At 40.0% G+C, this 18503-nt stretch overlaps 1 protein-coding gene across 2 annotated transcripts in view; it reads right to left on the bottom strand.

Moving 5' to 3' along the window:
* F13A1 (coagulation factor XIII A chain) overlaps window positions 1-18503 on the bottom strand; it is a 168559-nt gene that overhangs the window by 45142 nt on the left and 104914 nt on the right. For both annotated transcript variants that reach the window (XM_072814118.1, XM_072814119.1), the window contains exons 10-11: window positions 6038-6141; window positions 4559-4647 (exon numbers count right to left, since the gene is read on the bottom strand). In XM_072814118.1, coding sequence (XP_072670219.1) covers window positions 4559-4647; window positions 6038-6141 — 193 coding nt within the window. The remainder of the gene's footprint in view (window positions 1-4558; window positions 4648-6037; window positions 6142-18503) is intronic.

The following is an 18503-nucleotide window of genomic DNA, read 5'->3' as shown; positions in this document are numbered from 1 at the left end:
GGCCAGCTCGGCAGCACTGTCCCTTGTGGAGCAAGGAGAGGAGAAGCCCACATATGAAATGGCTATTGCATATGTATGTTGTGGGGGTGTAGAGAGAAAGGATTCTTTCCAATGGACATTAGCAAGCTTTCTTTTCCGTTTCAGCCACCACTCCTCCATCCTGGCTGCGTATGAGCCCCGGAGAGCTTAAAAGAGTAACGGTGATAGGCTCCCACCCAAGACCAATTGCATGTCTATGATAGAGAGTTGTGAGTGCAGGTGATGCTGGAAAGAATATTGGGTCTATACTGTGTGACTGGGGGCAAGCTATTCAATGTCCCTGAGCTGGGGTTTAATAATGTCAATCTTGCAGGGTTAAAAGGTAGACCAGTACTTCCGGAGAAAGCCCTATTGTTTAGGGCTGAATGAAAAGGAGTCTTTGGGGCCATCTGGTCCTACCCCTATATTTGGAGAGACTGTGGTCACATAGAACCGGGACATCCCAACATGAAATCTGGTGCTCGTTTCAGCACACTGCACCTTTGCCTCTTTGTTAGACACAGGTGCTTGTATTCAGCTTCTGCCGAGGGGCTTGCTGAGCACTCAGGGCTCAGCAAAGGTGGGCTGGGGCTGCAGGCTGAGTTCCCCTCTCTACAGAGTTCTACTTGTGCCCCTGGAATGTTAGCATATGTCTACTGCTGGTAGAAGCTATGCTCTTTACCACTAAGGGTGGAAACTCTTTTTCAGGGTCCAGAACAATTCGCTTTGTTCATTTGTTCCCAAATAGAGATAACTACAAAATAGGCTGTGCAGAGAAAGTGGTGCTCCTTTGAGGGCACACAGAGGCAGCAGCTACTGGCCTGGTCCATGAGCCTTCTGGCATAATTGCCACCCTTCCACCCTGTGCTTGCCATTCCTTTAGCCTCCAGTCGCTGGCTACGTGGTCAGGCCCCTGTGTGTGCTCTCTGCTGCTTCGTCTCTGTGCCTCATCTCCTGCCGGGACCAGCACCTGAGGGCACCATCTGGATGCCATCGCTCTGAGACTCTGTTCTTAGCAATGTACCCTGCATCTGCTTTTGCTTGCTTGCTTGATTCATTCATTTATCCACCCATCACTCATTCATTCAACATTTATTTGTGACTACCTCATGACAGAACTTGTTTTCAGTGATGAGGATACATTCATGGAGTTTATACTCTAGAAGGGAGAGAGATAATAACACTAAGGGAGAGTAGAAGGATAAAAGCAACAGGACAGAAAGTGTGATGCTAGATGGGGGTGGGATGGGGTGAGTGAAGGCATCTTTGAGGAGGTGACCAGAGCAGAGACTTGGACCCAAGGAGGGGCCAGACATGCAAAGTGTGGTGGAGGGTAGAGGAGAGCTTTTTTTTTTTTTTTTAATTTGAGTGTAGTTGATACACAATGTTACATAAGCTTCAGGTGTACAACCTAGTGATTCAACTTCCCTATGTTCTATGCTGTGCTCACCGCAAGTGCGACTCCCATCTGTCACCACAAAACACTATTACAACATCATTGACTGTATTCCCTATGCTGTGCCTTTCATCCCCGTGGCTTATTCTATAACTGGAAGCCTGTATCCTCTGCTCCCCTTCACTTCTTATTTTGGATTCTGCTTTCACTAAAGGAGACCATGGCTCTGTGAAGATCAGAAAACGTCAGTGAGCATGAGGTTTAATCCAGCCCGGAAGTGAGTAAGGAATGACCAAGAAAGTCAGCGAAAGGCAAGAAAAGGCACACTGGGCTGCCTGCCGGGGGTGCGACAGGCAGGCTTACGCAGCCAGAGGATGGAGAAGGCAAGGGAGGATGCGATCTGAACCTGAGTCATGGACACTCTCGTTAAACTTAAATACGATGCCCCCCATGCGGTCCTACTTGGGCACCCTTGAGAAGAGACTCCTTATACACTTTCAACAGCTTGAGCATCTCTTATAAATGGCTCAGCCCCGGGGCTCAGCCCATGCCAAGGCGGCAAATCGTGCGCTCCGTCAGACAAGTCTGCAGTGGCTGAGAGAGGAGTAATTATAATCTGTGAATCCCGATGACACGCATAACACCCCGATCTATATTTAATAATAGCAAAACGCGTTTGCATTAACAGCTATTAGGCAATTTGCTCCTGGAGGGAGGTTGTTCCCTCTGCCTTTCTCTGCAGCAACAAAGCATAATAAAAATATAAAAACAAGGCTCTGTGAATTTTAGAGCGATTTCCCATTAAGAGATTCTCCTAGCATCATAAACTATCAGTTGGCAGCTGGGGAGGTTGGGATAAATCTCCAAATCCCGAAGTGAAATCGAGGGGATGAAATTCAAAATACAGTCTGCCTGTCTTTCCCAGGCTTCCAGCAACTGTAAGGTAGTCTCCGTGGAGGAAATACTGTCCCCTTTGTGTATTTCAAATTCCCGATCTTGCTGTCTGAATATTCATGCTTATTTTACTTCCTAAACAGTTCCTGATGCTGCCTCTCCTTCCTGGCTCTTGCCATTTGGGGAGCTCAGGCTATGTCCTCTGGGGTAGGTGTGGGGCAAGTGCAGCCTTCCCACTGACCTCCCAGCTTGGGGGCCACCACTTTAAAGTCCCAGCTCCATGGGGCTCATGTGTCTCCCCTGTGGGGACTCCTTCACAGGAGGCAGTACCCAGTTCACAGGACCTAACGTCCCATGTCCAGTTGCCTCTGCCTTCATCTTTGACACTCCCGACACATCCCTTTTTGTGAGCCTGTACAGCTTGTAACATCCCTCCCCCCCGCCCCACACCATTCAGATGCTCATATTGTCCCCTCTGCCTAAAATTCTTTCCTTCCCCTGGCTTCTTTTTTACCCACTTGGCCTGAATAACTACAAACTATCCCTCAAGACGCAATTCAGGTACTAATCACCCCCTCCGTGTGCTCCCACAATGGTCTGCCCATCCACCATGGCTATCACACAGATGTCATTATGTCATTATGACATGTCCCCATGTCATCCCCCCCTCTGGATGATGCCTTATGGCCTTTACCGTCCTACTCATTTCCTGACCCATATTTCTCAATTAACAACTCTGTATGTATTAAATGCAGATCATTTATCACCTACATTGCTCATCTGACAGTTCCACAGAGTCTCTTGTACTACTGTTATTTAACTTTCAATGTGCTATGGACTGCCACTAACATCAAGAATCTAGTTTCTTTTTTGTTTGTTTATTTTTGTGTGTGTGTGTGTGTGTGAGAGAGAGAGGGCATGAGGGGGAACAGCTGAGGGAGAGAGAGAATCTCAAGCAGACTCCCCACTGAACACAGAGCTTGTCTAGGAGCTCCATCTCAGGACCCTGACATCATGACTTGACCCAAAACCAAGAGTCGGAGGTTTAACGGACTAGACCAGTCAGGTGTCTCAAGAATCTAGTTTTGTTTTGTTTTCTTTTGTTTTCTTTTTCTTTTTTTCTTTTTTAAAGAATCTAGTTTATTAAGGGCACAGGCTTCAGAGTTCCCCATAGGTCAGTGCCCACCACATATTTATGACAGGTATATATTCATCCCAGAGTAGTAGTAGAGTATGGTGGTTACTGGCATGAGCGCTCCGGCACTTGCCTGGCTCTAGATCTTAGGATGACTCTTTATTAAATCAATGACTATGGAAAGGTTACTTAACCACTCTGTCTCAATTTTCTTTTCTGTAAAATGGGAAGAATCATTATACCGACTTTTAAGGGTGGCTAAGAGCCTCAAATGGTAGACACAGTGATTATATAATAAGAATTCTGTATACGACAGACATTACTTCAGTGTGTTTATTGGCGAAACCATACTCTGGGTAAATCCTGCCTCTCACATATTTCTTTGCTGTCTACTCCCTGGCCTCAGCAGCCTCCCAGCCTTCTCCTTTACTCAAACCTTTTATATTTAATTTGATTTTCATAGCTCTCCTTGGAGTATTCTCTAACTGCCTCACCTGCTCTTAGCCCCTATCCAAATATTTCAGAATTTCGGGCCCTTCACCAAAGTGTCCCCATCAACTCATCAAATATGCTGCCTTCTAGCTACCATTCCCTCTCCCCTGTATTCCAGCAGCTGTGCTTTACCTCCCTGGTGATGGAGGATGGCCTGGAGTGGCAGGAAATGGGTTGCAGTTCCCAGACTAAACCATGGCTAAGGTGTGTTTGGATTTTGTTTTTTACGTGAGCTGCTAGGTTAGTGTTGGAGTGAAGTAGTATACTCTGAAATTTCAATTCATGGACTGTCTCCACCAATTTTTAGTTGAGGGATTCATTTAGTCACTTAATTTCTCAGGAGCAGTTGATACCTATTTCATGGGTGTGAAGAACTAAACTAAGGTTAGCAACGCAATTGCTTTTCAAGGAAAAAAATCTCAAAACATCAAGGAAAGAAAAATGTGAGGTAAGAACTACATTTAACATTAAGAACCTGGAGGTTGGAATGATGTTTAGTCGACCTTGCAGACGGAAACATGCCACATACTTCGGAAATTTAGAAGTAACAACCTGGTGTCTTATTTTTCAAGTGTTAAGAGGTTGGGGAAGGAAGTGGCACTTCTCTGCAGCTTACTACTTACCTCTGCAAAAACAAAGGGTGCATCAAACTGGAAGCAAATATGGCCATGCTTAATGGCTTGAACAGAGGCCGGGCCACACCGATACATCCCTGCATCACACAGAGGAAGGGGGAGCATGAGTTTGTTGTCTTCAATTATGTCCAGATACAGGCTCTGTAGAGGCAAATGTTCCCAGGTTCCTCATTGATTTAGCCCAGATCCTTCCCATGACCAGAGAAAGTGAATGATCAATGTGTTTAATGAAGAGGGCTTTGATAGAAATGCGTCCTCAACCAATATTTGAAGCCATGAGAAGAATACAGGGCATCATTATGTCTGTGTCTGTTCTCATATAAACGCATATTCTAGGTCTTTGTGCTGAGCTCTTTGCTCACATAGGATTGATCCATTTACAACCGGTAGCTGGAATGTTGGAGATGGTACTGTGTCCCCAGTAGCTGTCTTGTTGTTTGTTTTGTTTTTTGTTTTTGGACATTATGGACATTTGTCATGTGTGAAATTGGGGAATTTGAACATTAACAACCCATTGATTAATGCCCAACATGCATTCAGGAAGTCAGTAGACACATGATTACTTTTACAATGTTTTTTACATTTTAACCAGCTATCTCCAGTCAATAAGGAATTAACTGCCATTTGGATAATAAGGAATTAACTGCCATTCCAGTCAATAAGGAATTAACTGCCATCTCTGATATCTCCTCATGATGCATAATCCAGGACACCAAAAAGTGTTGAACATTCTCCCTCAAAATCCAGCATAAATAAACCATGAGTCTCTTATGAACAAGTAATGAATGTTTATGGATATATGTGTATATATACACATGCCAATATCTCATATCAACACCTGAGAAAGTAAACATAATGTCCCCAGGCCACTGATTTTTATCATCATATTAAAGAGAAATGGAGGCCTATGATGTGATTTTATGAAATCTGGGGGAGGTCATAGCTGCCACTCATTGCTTAGCATAGCCAGCAAGTTAGATGACAAATGCCCACATACTTAAGTTTTGGAAGAAATCACACAACATAAAAAGAAATCAGGTTTTGGGAAAGCAACAATTTAAAGGATGATCTGTAACTATTTTTTGAGTTCTTTATTTTCTCTGCTGCCTTATATCTTATCACTGTGTATCACACAGGGCTGAGGTATATTTTAGAGCCTAGTAAAAGTGCCTACACAGATATTTTTTCTCTTGTCTTCAAAACTGCTTATCAAAGCAAGAGTAGATGAATTATATATGTTAAGTTTTATGCTCTTTTTTTTAACCAGTTATAGAATAATCAGGGGAAAGCCGACCATTGAAATGAAATTAAGCTGACTGACAGGCAGTTAATACTGTACATGTGCCCAGGAAGCATACTTTTGATGTTGGTTTCCAGTGGGAGTGTTGCCCACACATCAAATGCAATCCTAATTGCAAAACAAAGATGGCAGTGAAATGAGTTCCCTGAGGGAGGATGCAGTTTTACCATCACTGTTTTCCTGGGGGGTGCTGTCCACAGCTTGCCAACCTCCAAATCCAACTGGAAGATCAGGTCTTGTCATCCAGGCCTCATTCCAGCAGTGGTAGTTCCTGAGAAAACACCACCTCAGTAGCATTAAACTTTCTATTCCATTTAACGCTCCAAGCCATCAAAAGAAGCCAGAATTCTTGTGAATACGCCATCTACAAGTTACTGGAATGGAATAAACCAAATTGAAGACACTGAGAGATATCCTGGACTTGAATTTGTTAGGCAGATACATTCCCTTTGGCACCCTTAGGGGGAAATTTAGTGGCTGGACATTGCTCTTCCCTGCTAATATCAGTTTCAAGGCCACCCAGCACATTAAACAGTTTTGATCTTAACCATCCTCTCCTGCCTAATCAAACAGAAAGTACTATGTGCTAAAAAGGTAAAAAAGAAAAGTTAATTGAAACTGAAATATATGTATCTTTGAATTTCTTTTATATTTATATTTACATTTATGCATATTAGATTTATAAAAAGCAGATCTTTCATAACAATTAAGCAATAAAATGCTTGTGTTTCCAGGCTTAGGCCGTTGCCATAGAAACTATAACATTAACTCCTGACTATAATTGTCTCTAATTTGTGGCAAATTTCCATTTGGTGTCCAACAAGAAGAAAAGGGTGTCAGGGTGATGTCTCTTTACCCTTTATCAAAGGTGGGCAACCCACAAGCCGAGGGCCACGCAAAACTTTTCAGAACTTTGCATATGACCCTTGAGGCAAGAGCATGGAATAAAATGTCATCATGAATTGTATTATTATGTCCTTGGAAAGACCTGAAATTATATGACAGTACAGAAACCAATGAGAGCACATTAACCCGTCTGCACTATAGAAAATATTCATATAGCAATAACGATTTAACGGTGGGAGGAGGTGGTTATAGCAGTCTTTGTTTATAGCACTGATGAATTTCAGATCCAACTACCATTCATCCTTTGCCTAAATGTCCTTCAATGTCAGGAATTCGTACATGTTCCCATCTCTGAGTTTGGCTCATCTTTGATTGGCTCAATTCGGAGGAATTAATTTCACTATGTACCCTTTATGCACCAGGCTAAGTACTGGGGACATGGCAATGACCAACACATAGGTTTTTGCCCACGAAGACCCTCATGATGTAGGAGGAATAGTGAACAGGTAAATCAATAGTTACAACATTTTATAGGTTTGCTGTGAGGCTTCAACAAGATAATGGGTGTAAAGTACTTAAAATGGTGCCTGGCATGCGGTAAGTGCTAAAAAATAGTAAATCTCAAAGTTTTAAAAATAATTAATAGAAGTGATGCAGTTGAAATTCATTTGTGGTGCAATGGGGTCTCAGTGGGAAAATTCTTAGTATATTAAGAAAAGCTTCACAGCAGAAGTGATATTTGAACTAAGTCCTGAAAGATGTAGGAGTTTAGAAAGTCAACAAGAGAAGTAAGAACAAAATTGTGTAGGCACGAAATAGCCCACACGGTGTGTTTGGGGGACTGCATGCTGTTTGTTACGGCGTGAGGGCAGCATGCTTGCATATTTGTGTGCACGGGGGAAGAGAGATGGCAGGTGAGGGTAGGCAGGGAATCACCAAACTGACAAATATGCACAGCACTTACTGTGTGCCAGGCACTGTTCGAAAATTTTTATGTATATTAGCACATCTGATGTTCCTGTACCCCATTAGAAAGGTACCTCTATTATTGTCTCCAGTTTGCACAGGAGGAAACGGAAGCACAGAGAGGTTAAGAATCTTTCATGAGGTCACACAGCTGGTTAGCGATAGAGCTCTAGGGCCTGTGCTCTTAAACAATGAGCTATGCTATAGGGGAGCATGAGACTGAGATCCTTTTATTCCAAATCAAATGATTGAGCTTTATTCTTAGACAAGTTAAATTTGCAAATCTGTCTTAGTGGAAGATAGATGAGGAGGCAGGATGGGCCACAGAGCTGAGTTGACCTCCACCCCCGTGGGGAGGACCAGGAACCACTGGTGGGTACAGGTTTGTGGAGGTGAGGGAGCTGGATGTGTGAAGACTTTCATATTTCCAGGGATTATGATGGTTCCATTTACTGGGACTTAATGAAGGAACAAGAGAAGATGGTTTGTGTTGGGAAGTGTGTGTTGGGTGGGTGACAAGTTAAATTTTGGGGGGGATGATCTCGAGAGCCAGTGAGAAACCCAGGAGACAAAACCCTAAGGACATTTTAATATACACATGTGACACTCAGGATTGGATGAGTTGCTGGCATCATCATGGATGGTGGAAGAGAGTGGGAGCAGAGCCGGATGAGGAGAGCTTGGGAACAGAGGGATGCAGTGTAGGTTTCTCCCCTCAGCATGATCAAGGTTGTGAAGGGAAGAAGAGAAGATAAGGCTGTGGCCAGAAGGTAATGCAATGCAGGGAAGAGTAATTTGATTATTTTCGCATTAGAAGAGATTGTCATGCTTATGGAGGAAGAACTGATGAACAGGGAGTGGGAATAGAGAATAGAGAGATGGAAGCAAAGGAGACTCAACTCCCAAGAATGCAGGAGGATGAGGTTGAAAGTCATATCATGCCTGGGTGTGGGGAGTGAAGCACTGTTTATAGGGAAGGGAAGTGTAGGTGTAGATCAGGTTCAAGGTGTGGTGGTGTTGGACAGGAGCATGAGGTTGGTTCCTGCTTGAGAGCCTGTATCTTTGGAAGGCAGGTCACTATGAGCTTAAAGATGACTGCTAGGCTCCCTTCAGAACAGTGAAAATTGCATCATTAGGCAGAGAGATCCAGAAAAACAGCAAGGAAACATTTGCAATCCAAATGGACATAGTCCTGCTTCCTACACAATCCGTGTAGGCAACCTGTGTTTAGCAATCCTGGCTCCGGCTAGGATTTCACTGTTACACTACCACCCTAGATTAATGGGTGCCAGCATCTCCTTATTTAAATTCAAATATCCTGGGCAAGGTTAGCCTTGAATAAAATAAACAAGCATTGCATTTCAGGTCTCAGATAGAGAACCACGGTTGGGGTTGGGCCTTAGTCAATGGGTGGAAAGCCAATGGCTGGGCTCCCAGGCTCATCGTGAACAGAGTGGGAGGATGCTACCTACCTCCAAAGCCATGGGATCTTTTGTTTGTTTTTAATCATGCCATTCTCTCTGCTCAGGAATGGCCAAGGAAAATGTGTCTTGGGATGCCTGGGTGGCTCAGTGGATGAGCAGCTGCCTTTGGCTCAGGGTGTGATCCCGGAGTCTTGGGATCAAGTCCTGCATCAGGCTCCCCGCGGGGAACCTGTTTCTCCCTCTGCCTGTGTCTCTGCCTCTCTCTGTGGGTCTGTCATGAATAAATAAATAAAACATTTTTAAAAATGTGTCTTGTGCCTCTCATGCCATGAGGGTTCCCTTTTGGTTGGATGTTAAATATTTCTGGGTACACATGCTTGTCTTTGATTTCAAAGCCTCCTGTGAAAGGGGCTAATATTTAGGGACATTTCTGAATTCCATTTACCACAAGGTTGTCTGCAGTTGGGAAATATATATGCTTCCTGAAAGGTTATTTTAAAGTTTCTTTATGTAGATCTGTCATAGCCTTTATGTTTTCGTCTTATAATTTCATTATGCATTCATGGAGGGAGTGATTCACTTCTGGGGCTCTGTCTTGCTCACCATCAGATTCCCAGTCCTAGAGCTAGCCCTTAGGAAGTGCTGAGGAGGAATTGCTTGATTGATAGGCAAGGACAACTAGCAAGCATAGGATGTATCCAAGGCAGGTATAATTAAACTTTTGTTTGTTATTAAGATTCATGGTTTTCTATTTTCTCAGCACCTTCATTGAAACCTGACTTGCCCCTATACGATCAAAATGTACAGTGTCACTTTAAAGGTAAAAGAAAGTTATAAACCTTCAAAGTGATCTAGTTGTCTTGTTGCCTCTTTCTAAAGAAGCAGTGTAGAAATTAAAATAAAGCCCCCATTTCACTGAGAGCTATTTAATCAAGTTGAAAATAACTTTTTTTTTTTGAGGGAGAATAACGATGGAATGACAAGTGGAGAACACATCTCTGCTTTATGTTACTTTTTGTAGGTTTCCTGCTATGACAGCTAGTGATTTCTAGAGCTTCTTTCAAGGATGCTAATAACTCAGTAGAACTCATACAAAGGAACCACAGAATCTTCACCAAAGGCAGAGCCTCCCTAGAAAAATGCACCATGCATTGCTGAGCAGGCAAGGCGTCACAGCATTGGTTTGGTTTATCCTTCGATTCAGTAAACCCCTTTCCTTGGAATTTATGTGCAGCATATAACCACACAGATGCAAAGATGAGTACATCAGAATGTTCATCCTTGCATAATTTGCAAGAAGAAATAATCAGAAACAGTCTAGCTGTCCAATACATGATTGTTTTGAAACACAAAACAGAATATTATTCAGCCATAAAAATGCAGATCTACATTTATTAGGCAGGATAGAAACCTATGGCATACTAAGTTAAAAATCATACTACCGAACACATACTGCGTATGTGTTCATTGTGTATGTAGGTATGTGTGGAAAGCAGAATTTTAAATGACCTTCACCCTTGTATAATTTCCTTCCCTTGAATGTGGGTGAAACCTATAAACAGGATGGTGTATCACTCCTGTGATTATGTTACTTTACATGGCAAAGAGGATTTTGCACATGTAATTAAGATAATTAATCTGTGGACTCTGAGTCAATTAAAAAGGAGCTAGCAAGGTGGAACCTAATCAGGTGGGTCCTTTAAATCTGGGTCTAGTGATTAAGGACAGAGCAAGCTGGAGATTGGAAGCTGCAGAGACATTCTCCTACTGGCCCTGTAAAAGATGGAAGCTTCCATGAGTTCTACAGCTAGAAGGAAATGAATCCTTGCAAGAACCTAAATGAGTTTTATTTTTTTTAAAAGAATTTATTTATTTGTTCATGAGAGACACAGAGAGAGGCAGAGACTTAGGCAGAGGGAAAAGCAGGCTCTCCACAGGAGCCCGATGCAGGACTTGATCTCGGGACCTCGGGATCATAACCTGAGCTAAAGGCAGACGCTCAACCACTGAGCCACCCAGGTGTCCCCTAAATGAGTTTTAAAAAGAGCCCTGAACATCAGATGGGGCCACAGCCTCAGCTAACACATTGATAGTTATTATTTGAGGCTCTGAGCAGAGGACCTAGTTAACCTGTTCTGATACTCCCGACCCAGGGAAACTGTCTGATAATAAACTTGTGTTGTTTCAGATTGCTAAGTTTTTGGTAATTTGTTATGCAGCAATAAGGAATGAGTACAATATGCAAAGAGCCATATGAAAGGATACTTAAGGAGATGCTGGAAATGTTCTGAGCAGTTAGAAGATGGGTGACTCTGACTTTTGTATTTTTTCTGCAATGTTTGAAATTTTTGTAATAAACGTGAACTAATTTCCACCCCTCTACACACATACGTGGACTATTTTTTTTTTATTAAAAGAAAATAAAGCACAGGTCAAAATTCCCTGGTCTTAACCACTGACTAAGGTCACATCTGGAGTTGCAAGAGCCTGTGGGATGATAGCGAAATGGACAGAGAACACAGTTGAAATCAGATGGACTTTGGGGGTCTGCGTGCTAGGTGTTCAAGGACAATAAAGTGGATAATTTAAGCAAGGAGTCCTTTACTGCCTTTAACTTGGCTAACTGCTTAAATGTTCCACAGGGTCATTTCATTTACAATTTGTCCAGGCATGTTTCTTTCCCTAGAAAGAGATGTGGGCTTATAACCCTGTTTCTGCAGCTTTATTATGGCTCAAGGGAAAAGACAAATAAGATTGAGTGAAAGCCCTCAAGGAAATGTGTTGGACCAACTTCAAGAGTAAACCAGATCTTTAAATTCTTTCATTTTAAAAAGTGGGTAGAAGAAAATTATTTAGCTATCTTGCAAATTGTGTATTGGCAGAAAGTGGAAGAAAGTTACTTAGCTATCTTGCAAATTGTTTGTGAATTGGCAGATGGGGGCAGGCCCACTTCCTGTGCCCTTTTGATATACTCTTAACACAGACAATGCTATTAGTGACCAAAAAGACAGCACACCCTGAAATTGTTGAGCTCTGGCCATTACAATGGTAGTGGGCATGGAGTGCGATAGGAGTTGTTGAAAGAAGTGGAGACAAGTTGGTATATTCTTAGGCTTGTCTAGCAAGACATTCCAAAATGGAAATAAAAGCTTGGACCAAGAAAAAAAATTGTCAGGAAAGGTAATGAAGCAACATAACAAAAAGGAATTATTCAGAGAATGGGAGGCATGTGGAGGAATCTTTTATGGAGCTGGGAGCATTACACTACTTCGGAATGTAGCTCTTCATTGTTAGGGGCTGTTGGAAGGCTGAAACCAGAAAGGGGCATTTAAAGTCTCTCTAGGGTCATCAAAGATTAGAGGTCCAATCAGGTGGAGACCAGGCTAACCCCGCTGTGGAAACCAACTGCCCACCTAGAAAAAAGAGAAGTAATGCAGGTGTTTGTTTTTGCCTGTCTTTGCAGGGAGGGGGTCCTCCAATGCTAATTGAGAAATCAGTTTAGGCACAGTCTTCTGTAGCATGAGGCATCCCAATGGTGGGGGGTTGAAGAGGAGGGATGGGCTGAGGGGGTGTGCCATTATTCCCAAAATGAAACTAGGAGGTGTATTTATGGAAGGGGTGATAATCCAAATAATTAATACACATGACTCATCTGGAAGTTGCAACCAATTAGAAAGGACACTCAGTCGAAATGCTTTATGCTCCTACCAGTACATACTGGATAAATGCCAGTCCAGATGTATCCAATTATATATATTATACCATAGTACCTAAGAAGTTTGTTTCTACTTACAAAGTTTTCTGGGAGTGGTCTTTCCTTAGTCCTGAGCCTTTCCACTCTCTTTTTAAGATTCCAGGTACTGATTTCTTGAATATTTACTAAGAGCATTTTATAGCAGCTTTACTGCAATGATTTTTCTTTTTAATAGGAGGATGATCATGCAGATTTCTTTTTTTCTTCTTTTGGTAGCTTCCCCTCTTTTGATTATCTGTTTTACTTTTATTTTTATCGTGATGCCAGAAAAAGGGGAAGACAGAAAATGAAACTAAATTTGGCAAAAAGAAACCAAACAATCCTTAAAATGCTCAGGAAGTAGATTATACCCATCCATATGAACCACACTTGCCATTACTTCTTAGCAGAAGGTTCTCTGTAACTTTACTGGGTTCCCTGTGTTATGCTCTTTTTGAAAATAAAACCCTGTCCTACTTTACTACTCTCTCTGGAATAGCAAATTAGGAGTTGATATCCTACCTGAAAATGAAGAAAAAAATATATTTTGAGAATATTTGTCTTGGATGATTCTAATATATTAAAAATGTCTATAATAAATTCTGGCCAAGTTTATCCATAATTATTGAAGAGATTTAAAAAATATATAGCCAACAGTTTCAATAGGTACCAAAAATCACCATTTTGCATTATAAAGCTATTTATGAGTATAATATTCTAAGGTTGATAGCTCTTAATTATATAGGGTTTTTCTAGAGGTCTTATTAATCACCAAAAGAAATTAATACACTCAATATGTGGTATATATTTTATTAGCTTCTAATTACTTAAAAACTTGCAAATTTAGAATGGTATATATGATGACTCTCTTAGGTAGAATTTAGGAGTAACCAAAACATGATATGTTTCTTATTATAGAAAATACCTTAGAGTTTTCTATGTGGTTTATCAGATGGCTCCTACTTTCTTTCCATTCTCATTTCCTTAGAGGTATTTGTAGTAACCTCTGATTTTTTTTAACCTCTCAAATTCCCTCTTTGTTTTCTTTCAAGTAGGTCTTGAGTAGAATAGGGACTTTAGGCCCTCTTTGGAGATATTCTTACAGGACTATTATAGGAATGGGAAGAGAGTCTAGTGCAGGGATTTTCAACCTTCAAAAAACAATGCCTCTTCCTAGTTTTAAAATAAGTATAACATCTTTTTATTATATTGAAATCCACTGATAGTTTTTTATATACAATTTATAAAAGAGTAATATAATGCCCTATAATGTATAAATGAAATAGAGAAATAAAGGGATATACATAAAATAATATGTTTTGCAACAGGTATATGTCAGGAAAATGATCCTAGATACTAAAATATTACTACAAAATGTAAAACTGTAGGAGTGTGGTAGACTCCTAATTTGGAATCACTTATGTAGTGGTTAAGAGTGTGCTCTAAGGAAACATTTCTAAAATGACAGAATAAAGACTTCCAAGAAACTGTTCCTTCATAAAAACAATGAGAATGCCAGCAAACATGATCAAAGCCAACTTTTCCAGAACTTTGGGAATGAACTAAAGACAATAATCTGAGGAATACATATTCAACAACAACAGAAAGCGGATCTCACTAAGAATAGTGGGCTTTACTGTAGCATTTGATTTTGCCTTATTCCCACTCCCTCTCTCCAAAGCTCCATGGTAGTCATGAAAGCCAACAGCTTCACAACTATGGTATAAAAACTTGCAACCTAGCAACCAATGAAGGGAAGAAAATAGGGTTCAGAACTCTCTAAAAGCACCATCTCTAAAGAATTGTCACTAACTTGTCTGGCAATCTCTGAAAAGCTCCATTCTCAGCATTTCTTTTTATTCGTTTCGGTTCACAATTCACTCTGTGCAAATACCTTTATCCAAAGATTGTTTTTCAAAAATATTTAGAAGCAACTGTCTAACATCACAGCTGCCTTGAGGGGTGACACCAATTGGTGATAATAAAAGGCTCCCCCCACCAAAAAAACCCTAAAAGGAAAACTTAAGGACTGAGATGCCCATAGGGGACTTTGAACAATCTGGCATACTCTTGAGAGTCGAGGTGGTCACACACATGTGCAGGGCTGTGAACACACCCAGGAAGACATGAAGAGGGTTCTAATCTCTCACCTCTGACTGACCTTGAGGTACTCTTCAAGCAGGAGGTAAAAGCTACAGAAGATTTGCAAGTTTACATTCTCTCAACACACAGAGAACTCCTTGGTAAGGCTGAGGACTTGTTAATTCAAGATATTTAAGGAAATTGCCATCCAACTGTTAACTAACCATTAAGCTAACCCAGCAGAGACTTCAGTGGCCACACATGATAAAAAGTACAGACTTTACAGAATTAGTCCAGGAGAGTCACTAAACAAACAAACAGTAGCAGCAGCAACAGTAACAACTCAAACATCTACAACAGACTCTGCAGGAAATCTGATTTATAGTCATCATATTATACTATTTAAAATGCCTAGCACTTTTTTAAAAATGGAAGACACAGAAAGAAACAGAAAAGTATGGCCCATGCACAGGAAAAAAAAAAAAAAAACAACAGTCAACAGAAACTGTCACTAAGGAAGCCAAGACACTGGGTTTACCAGACAAAGATTTTAAATCAGTATTATAAAAATGTTCAAATAACTAAAGAAAATCATGTGAGTGATGTCTAATCAAATAGAAGACATCAATGACAATAAAGCAATTATGAAAAGGAATCAAACAGAAATTCTGGACCTGAAACCTATAAAAGCTAAAGTGAAAAATTCAAAATTCATGAGTGGGTCTCAAAAGCAGATTTGAGTAGACACAAAGAAGAATTAGTGAACTTGAAGATAAGTCAATTGAAATGACCAGTCTGAATAACAGAAGAAAAAATATGAAGAAAAATGAACAGAGCCCCAAAGACATGTGGGATACCATCAAGTATACCAACATATTCATGAGAAGGTCCCCGAAGGAAAGGAAAGCAAGAAAGGAGCAGAAAGAATATTTGAAAAAATAACTAAAACCCTTCCAAATTTGATGAGACATTAATATATACATCTGAGAAAAAAAGCATAAACTAAAAGCGATATACATACACTGAAGTACCTTGAGTCAAACTGTCAAAAGCTGAAAACAGAGAGAATCTTTAATATAGTATGAGAAAAGTGATTCATTATGTACAGGAGTTCATCAATAGGATTAAAACTGACTACTCATCAGAAACCATGAAAGCTAGAAGCTAGTGGGATGATGTATTCAAATTGCTGAAAGGAAAAGTTAAGTAAGAACTGTATATCGAGCAAAACTACTCTTCACAAAAGAAGGCAAAAACAGGGAAATAGGCAAAACAGTATAAATGCGTATTTGTTTGAATTCTTTTCCCCCTCTGATTTTAAAGACAACTCGATAAAGCAGTAATTATAATAGTGTGTTGATGGGCTTATAATGTAGAAAGATGCAATCTGAATTACAATAACAGAACAAAAGGCAAGGGGGAATGGGACAATGTTTTTGTATGCCTTTGAAACTAATTGGTATTAATATGAACTAAGTTGTTTCAAATCATGGTTTTAAATTATAGGGAAACTACTAAGAAAAAATTGAAAAATATGGTGTCAAAAGAAACAGAAACAATTAAAATAGTATACTATAAAAAACAGTTTTACACAAAGTAAGAAAGTAATGGAGGAAGAGGGGAAGAGAAAAGACATACTGCATATAAAAAGGAAATAGCAAAATTGCAGATATAAACTCTAGTTATCAGTAATTACATTAAACATTTGTGGACTAAACACTAAAATCAAAAGGCAGAGATTGGCAGGATGAATAACAAAATTCTATGTTGTATCCAAGAGATACACTTTATAATCAAAGATGCAAACAGGTTGAAAGTAAAAAAGATGGAAAAACATTAACTGTGCAAATAGAACCAAAAGATAACTGGAACAGCTATATTTATATCAGACAAAATAGACTTTATGACAAGTATTGTTACTAGAGATGAAGAATGACATTTTATAATGATTAAAGGGTAATGCTATTAGGAAAACAACAATCATTAACATATTTGCATCTAGGGAGAGAGCCTCAAGATACACAAAAAGCAAAACTGACAAAATTGAAGAGAAAATAGATAATTTAACAATTCAACCCAGAGGTGGGGAGCAGAAGATAAGCAAAATGGGTGAAAGGGGTCAAAACATACAAACTTACAGTTACTTCAAAGTTGGTAGGTGAGATCTTAAAAGTCCTCATCTCTCTCTCTCTCTCTCTCTCTCTCTCCCTCCCTCACACACACACACACACACACACACACACACACACACAAATTTTGGAACTGTGTATGGCAACGAACATTAGTTAGAATTACTGTGATGATTATTTTGCAATATATACAATCATTATGTTACACCAGAAACTAATATCTCAATTATACCTCAATAAAAACAAGCAAAACAAAAATAATTTAACAAATAAAAGTTGGAGACTTCAATACTGCACTTTCAGTAATGAACAGAACAAACAGGTGGAAGATTACCAAGGAAATAGAAGACTAGAACAACACAATAAACCAACCAGACCTAATGGGTCTCTATAAAATATTCCACCCAACGACAACAAAATACACATCTCTCAAGGGGAAATGGAACATTCTTTGGAACAGGTCATATGCTAGGCCATAAAACAATTCTTTTTTTTTAATTTTATTTATTTATTCATCATAGTCACAGACTGAGAGAGAGAGAGAGGCAGAGACACAGGCAGAGGGAGAAGCAGGCTCCATGCAGGGAGCCTGACGTGGGATTCGATCCTGGGTCTCCAGGATCGTGCCCTGGGCCAAAGGCAGGCACCAAACCGCTGCGCCACCCAGGGATCCCTAAAACAATTCTTAATATTTGATCCATTAAGATTTAATCTAATTGCTGATGAGTAGGACTTACATCTGCCATTTTGCAAATTCCTTGCTATACGTATTGTGGTGTTTTTTTTTTCTTTCTCTATTCTCATTACTTCCTTACTTTGGGTAAAAAGATATTTTCTAATACACCATTTTAATTCTTTTTCTGTTTTTTTTTTTTTTCACGATATGTCTTTCCTTAGTGGTTTCTCTGGGGATTATAATTAGCATTCTGAGACTCTACTTCAGATTAATACCAACTTATTTTCAATTGCATACAAAAACTTTGTTCCATTCCCCCTGTCCTTTGTGCTATTATTGTAATTCAATTTGCATCTTTCTATATTATAAGCCCAGCAACACAATTTTATAATTACTGATATGTGAATTATATTTAATTAATGTGTTACAAAAAATGTGAGTTCTAGGATCAACCCCCTTGGGTTTGTAGTTCAGGCTCTGACACTTATTGGCAGGTGACCATGGTTAGATTACTTTGTGCCTCAGTTTCTTCATTTATAAATGAGGACAATAATAGCAATTACCCTAACAGGTTGTTAAAGAGGTAAAATGAGTTACTACATGTTACCTACTTAGATTAGGACCTGGCATAATGAAAGAATTCCATAAGCATGAACTATTTTTATTCTTTGGAGGTAGCAAATAACTTTTTCCATCCTTTCTTCAAGACTCTGGTATAGATTCAGAGTATATATTCTTAGTTGTCTAGTGCAGAGCTCATGATCTTGTTCTAGGGAT

The sequence above is a fragment of the Canis lupus genome, chromosome 37 (assembly GCF_048164855.1).
Source record: "Canis lupus baileyi chromosome 37, mCanLup2.hap1, whole genome shotgun sequence".
Lineage (NCBI taxonomy): Eukaryota > Metazoa > Chordata > Mammalia > Carnivora > Canidae > Canis > Canis lupus.
Note: the sequence above shows the minus strand (reverse complement) of the source record. Positions and strands in the feature narration are given on the sequence as shown.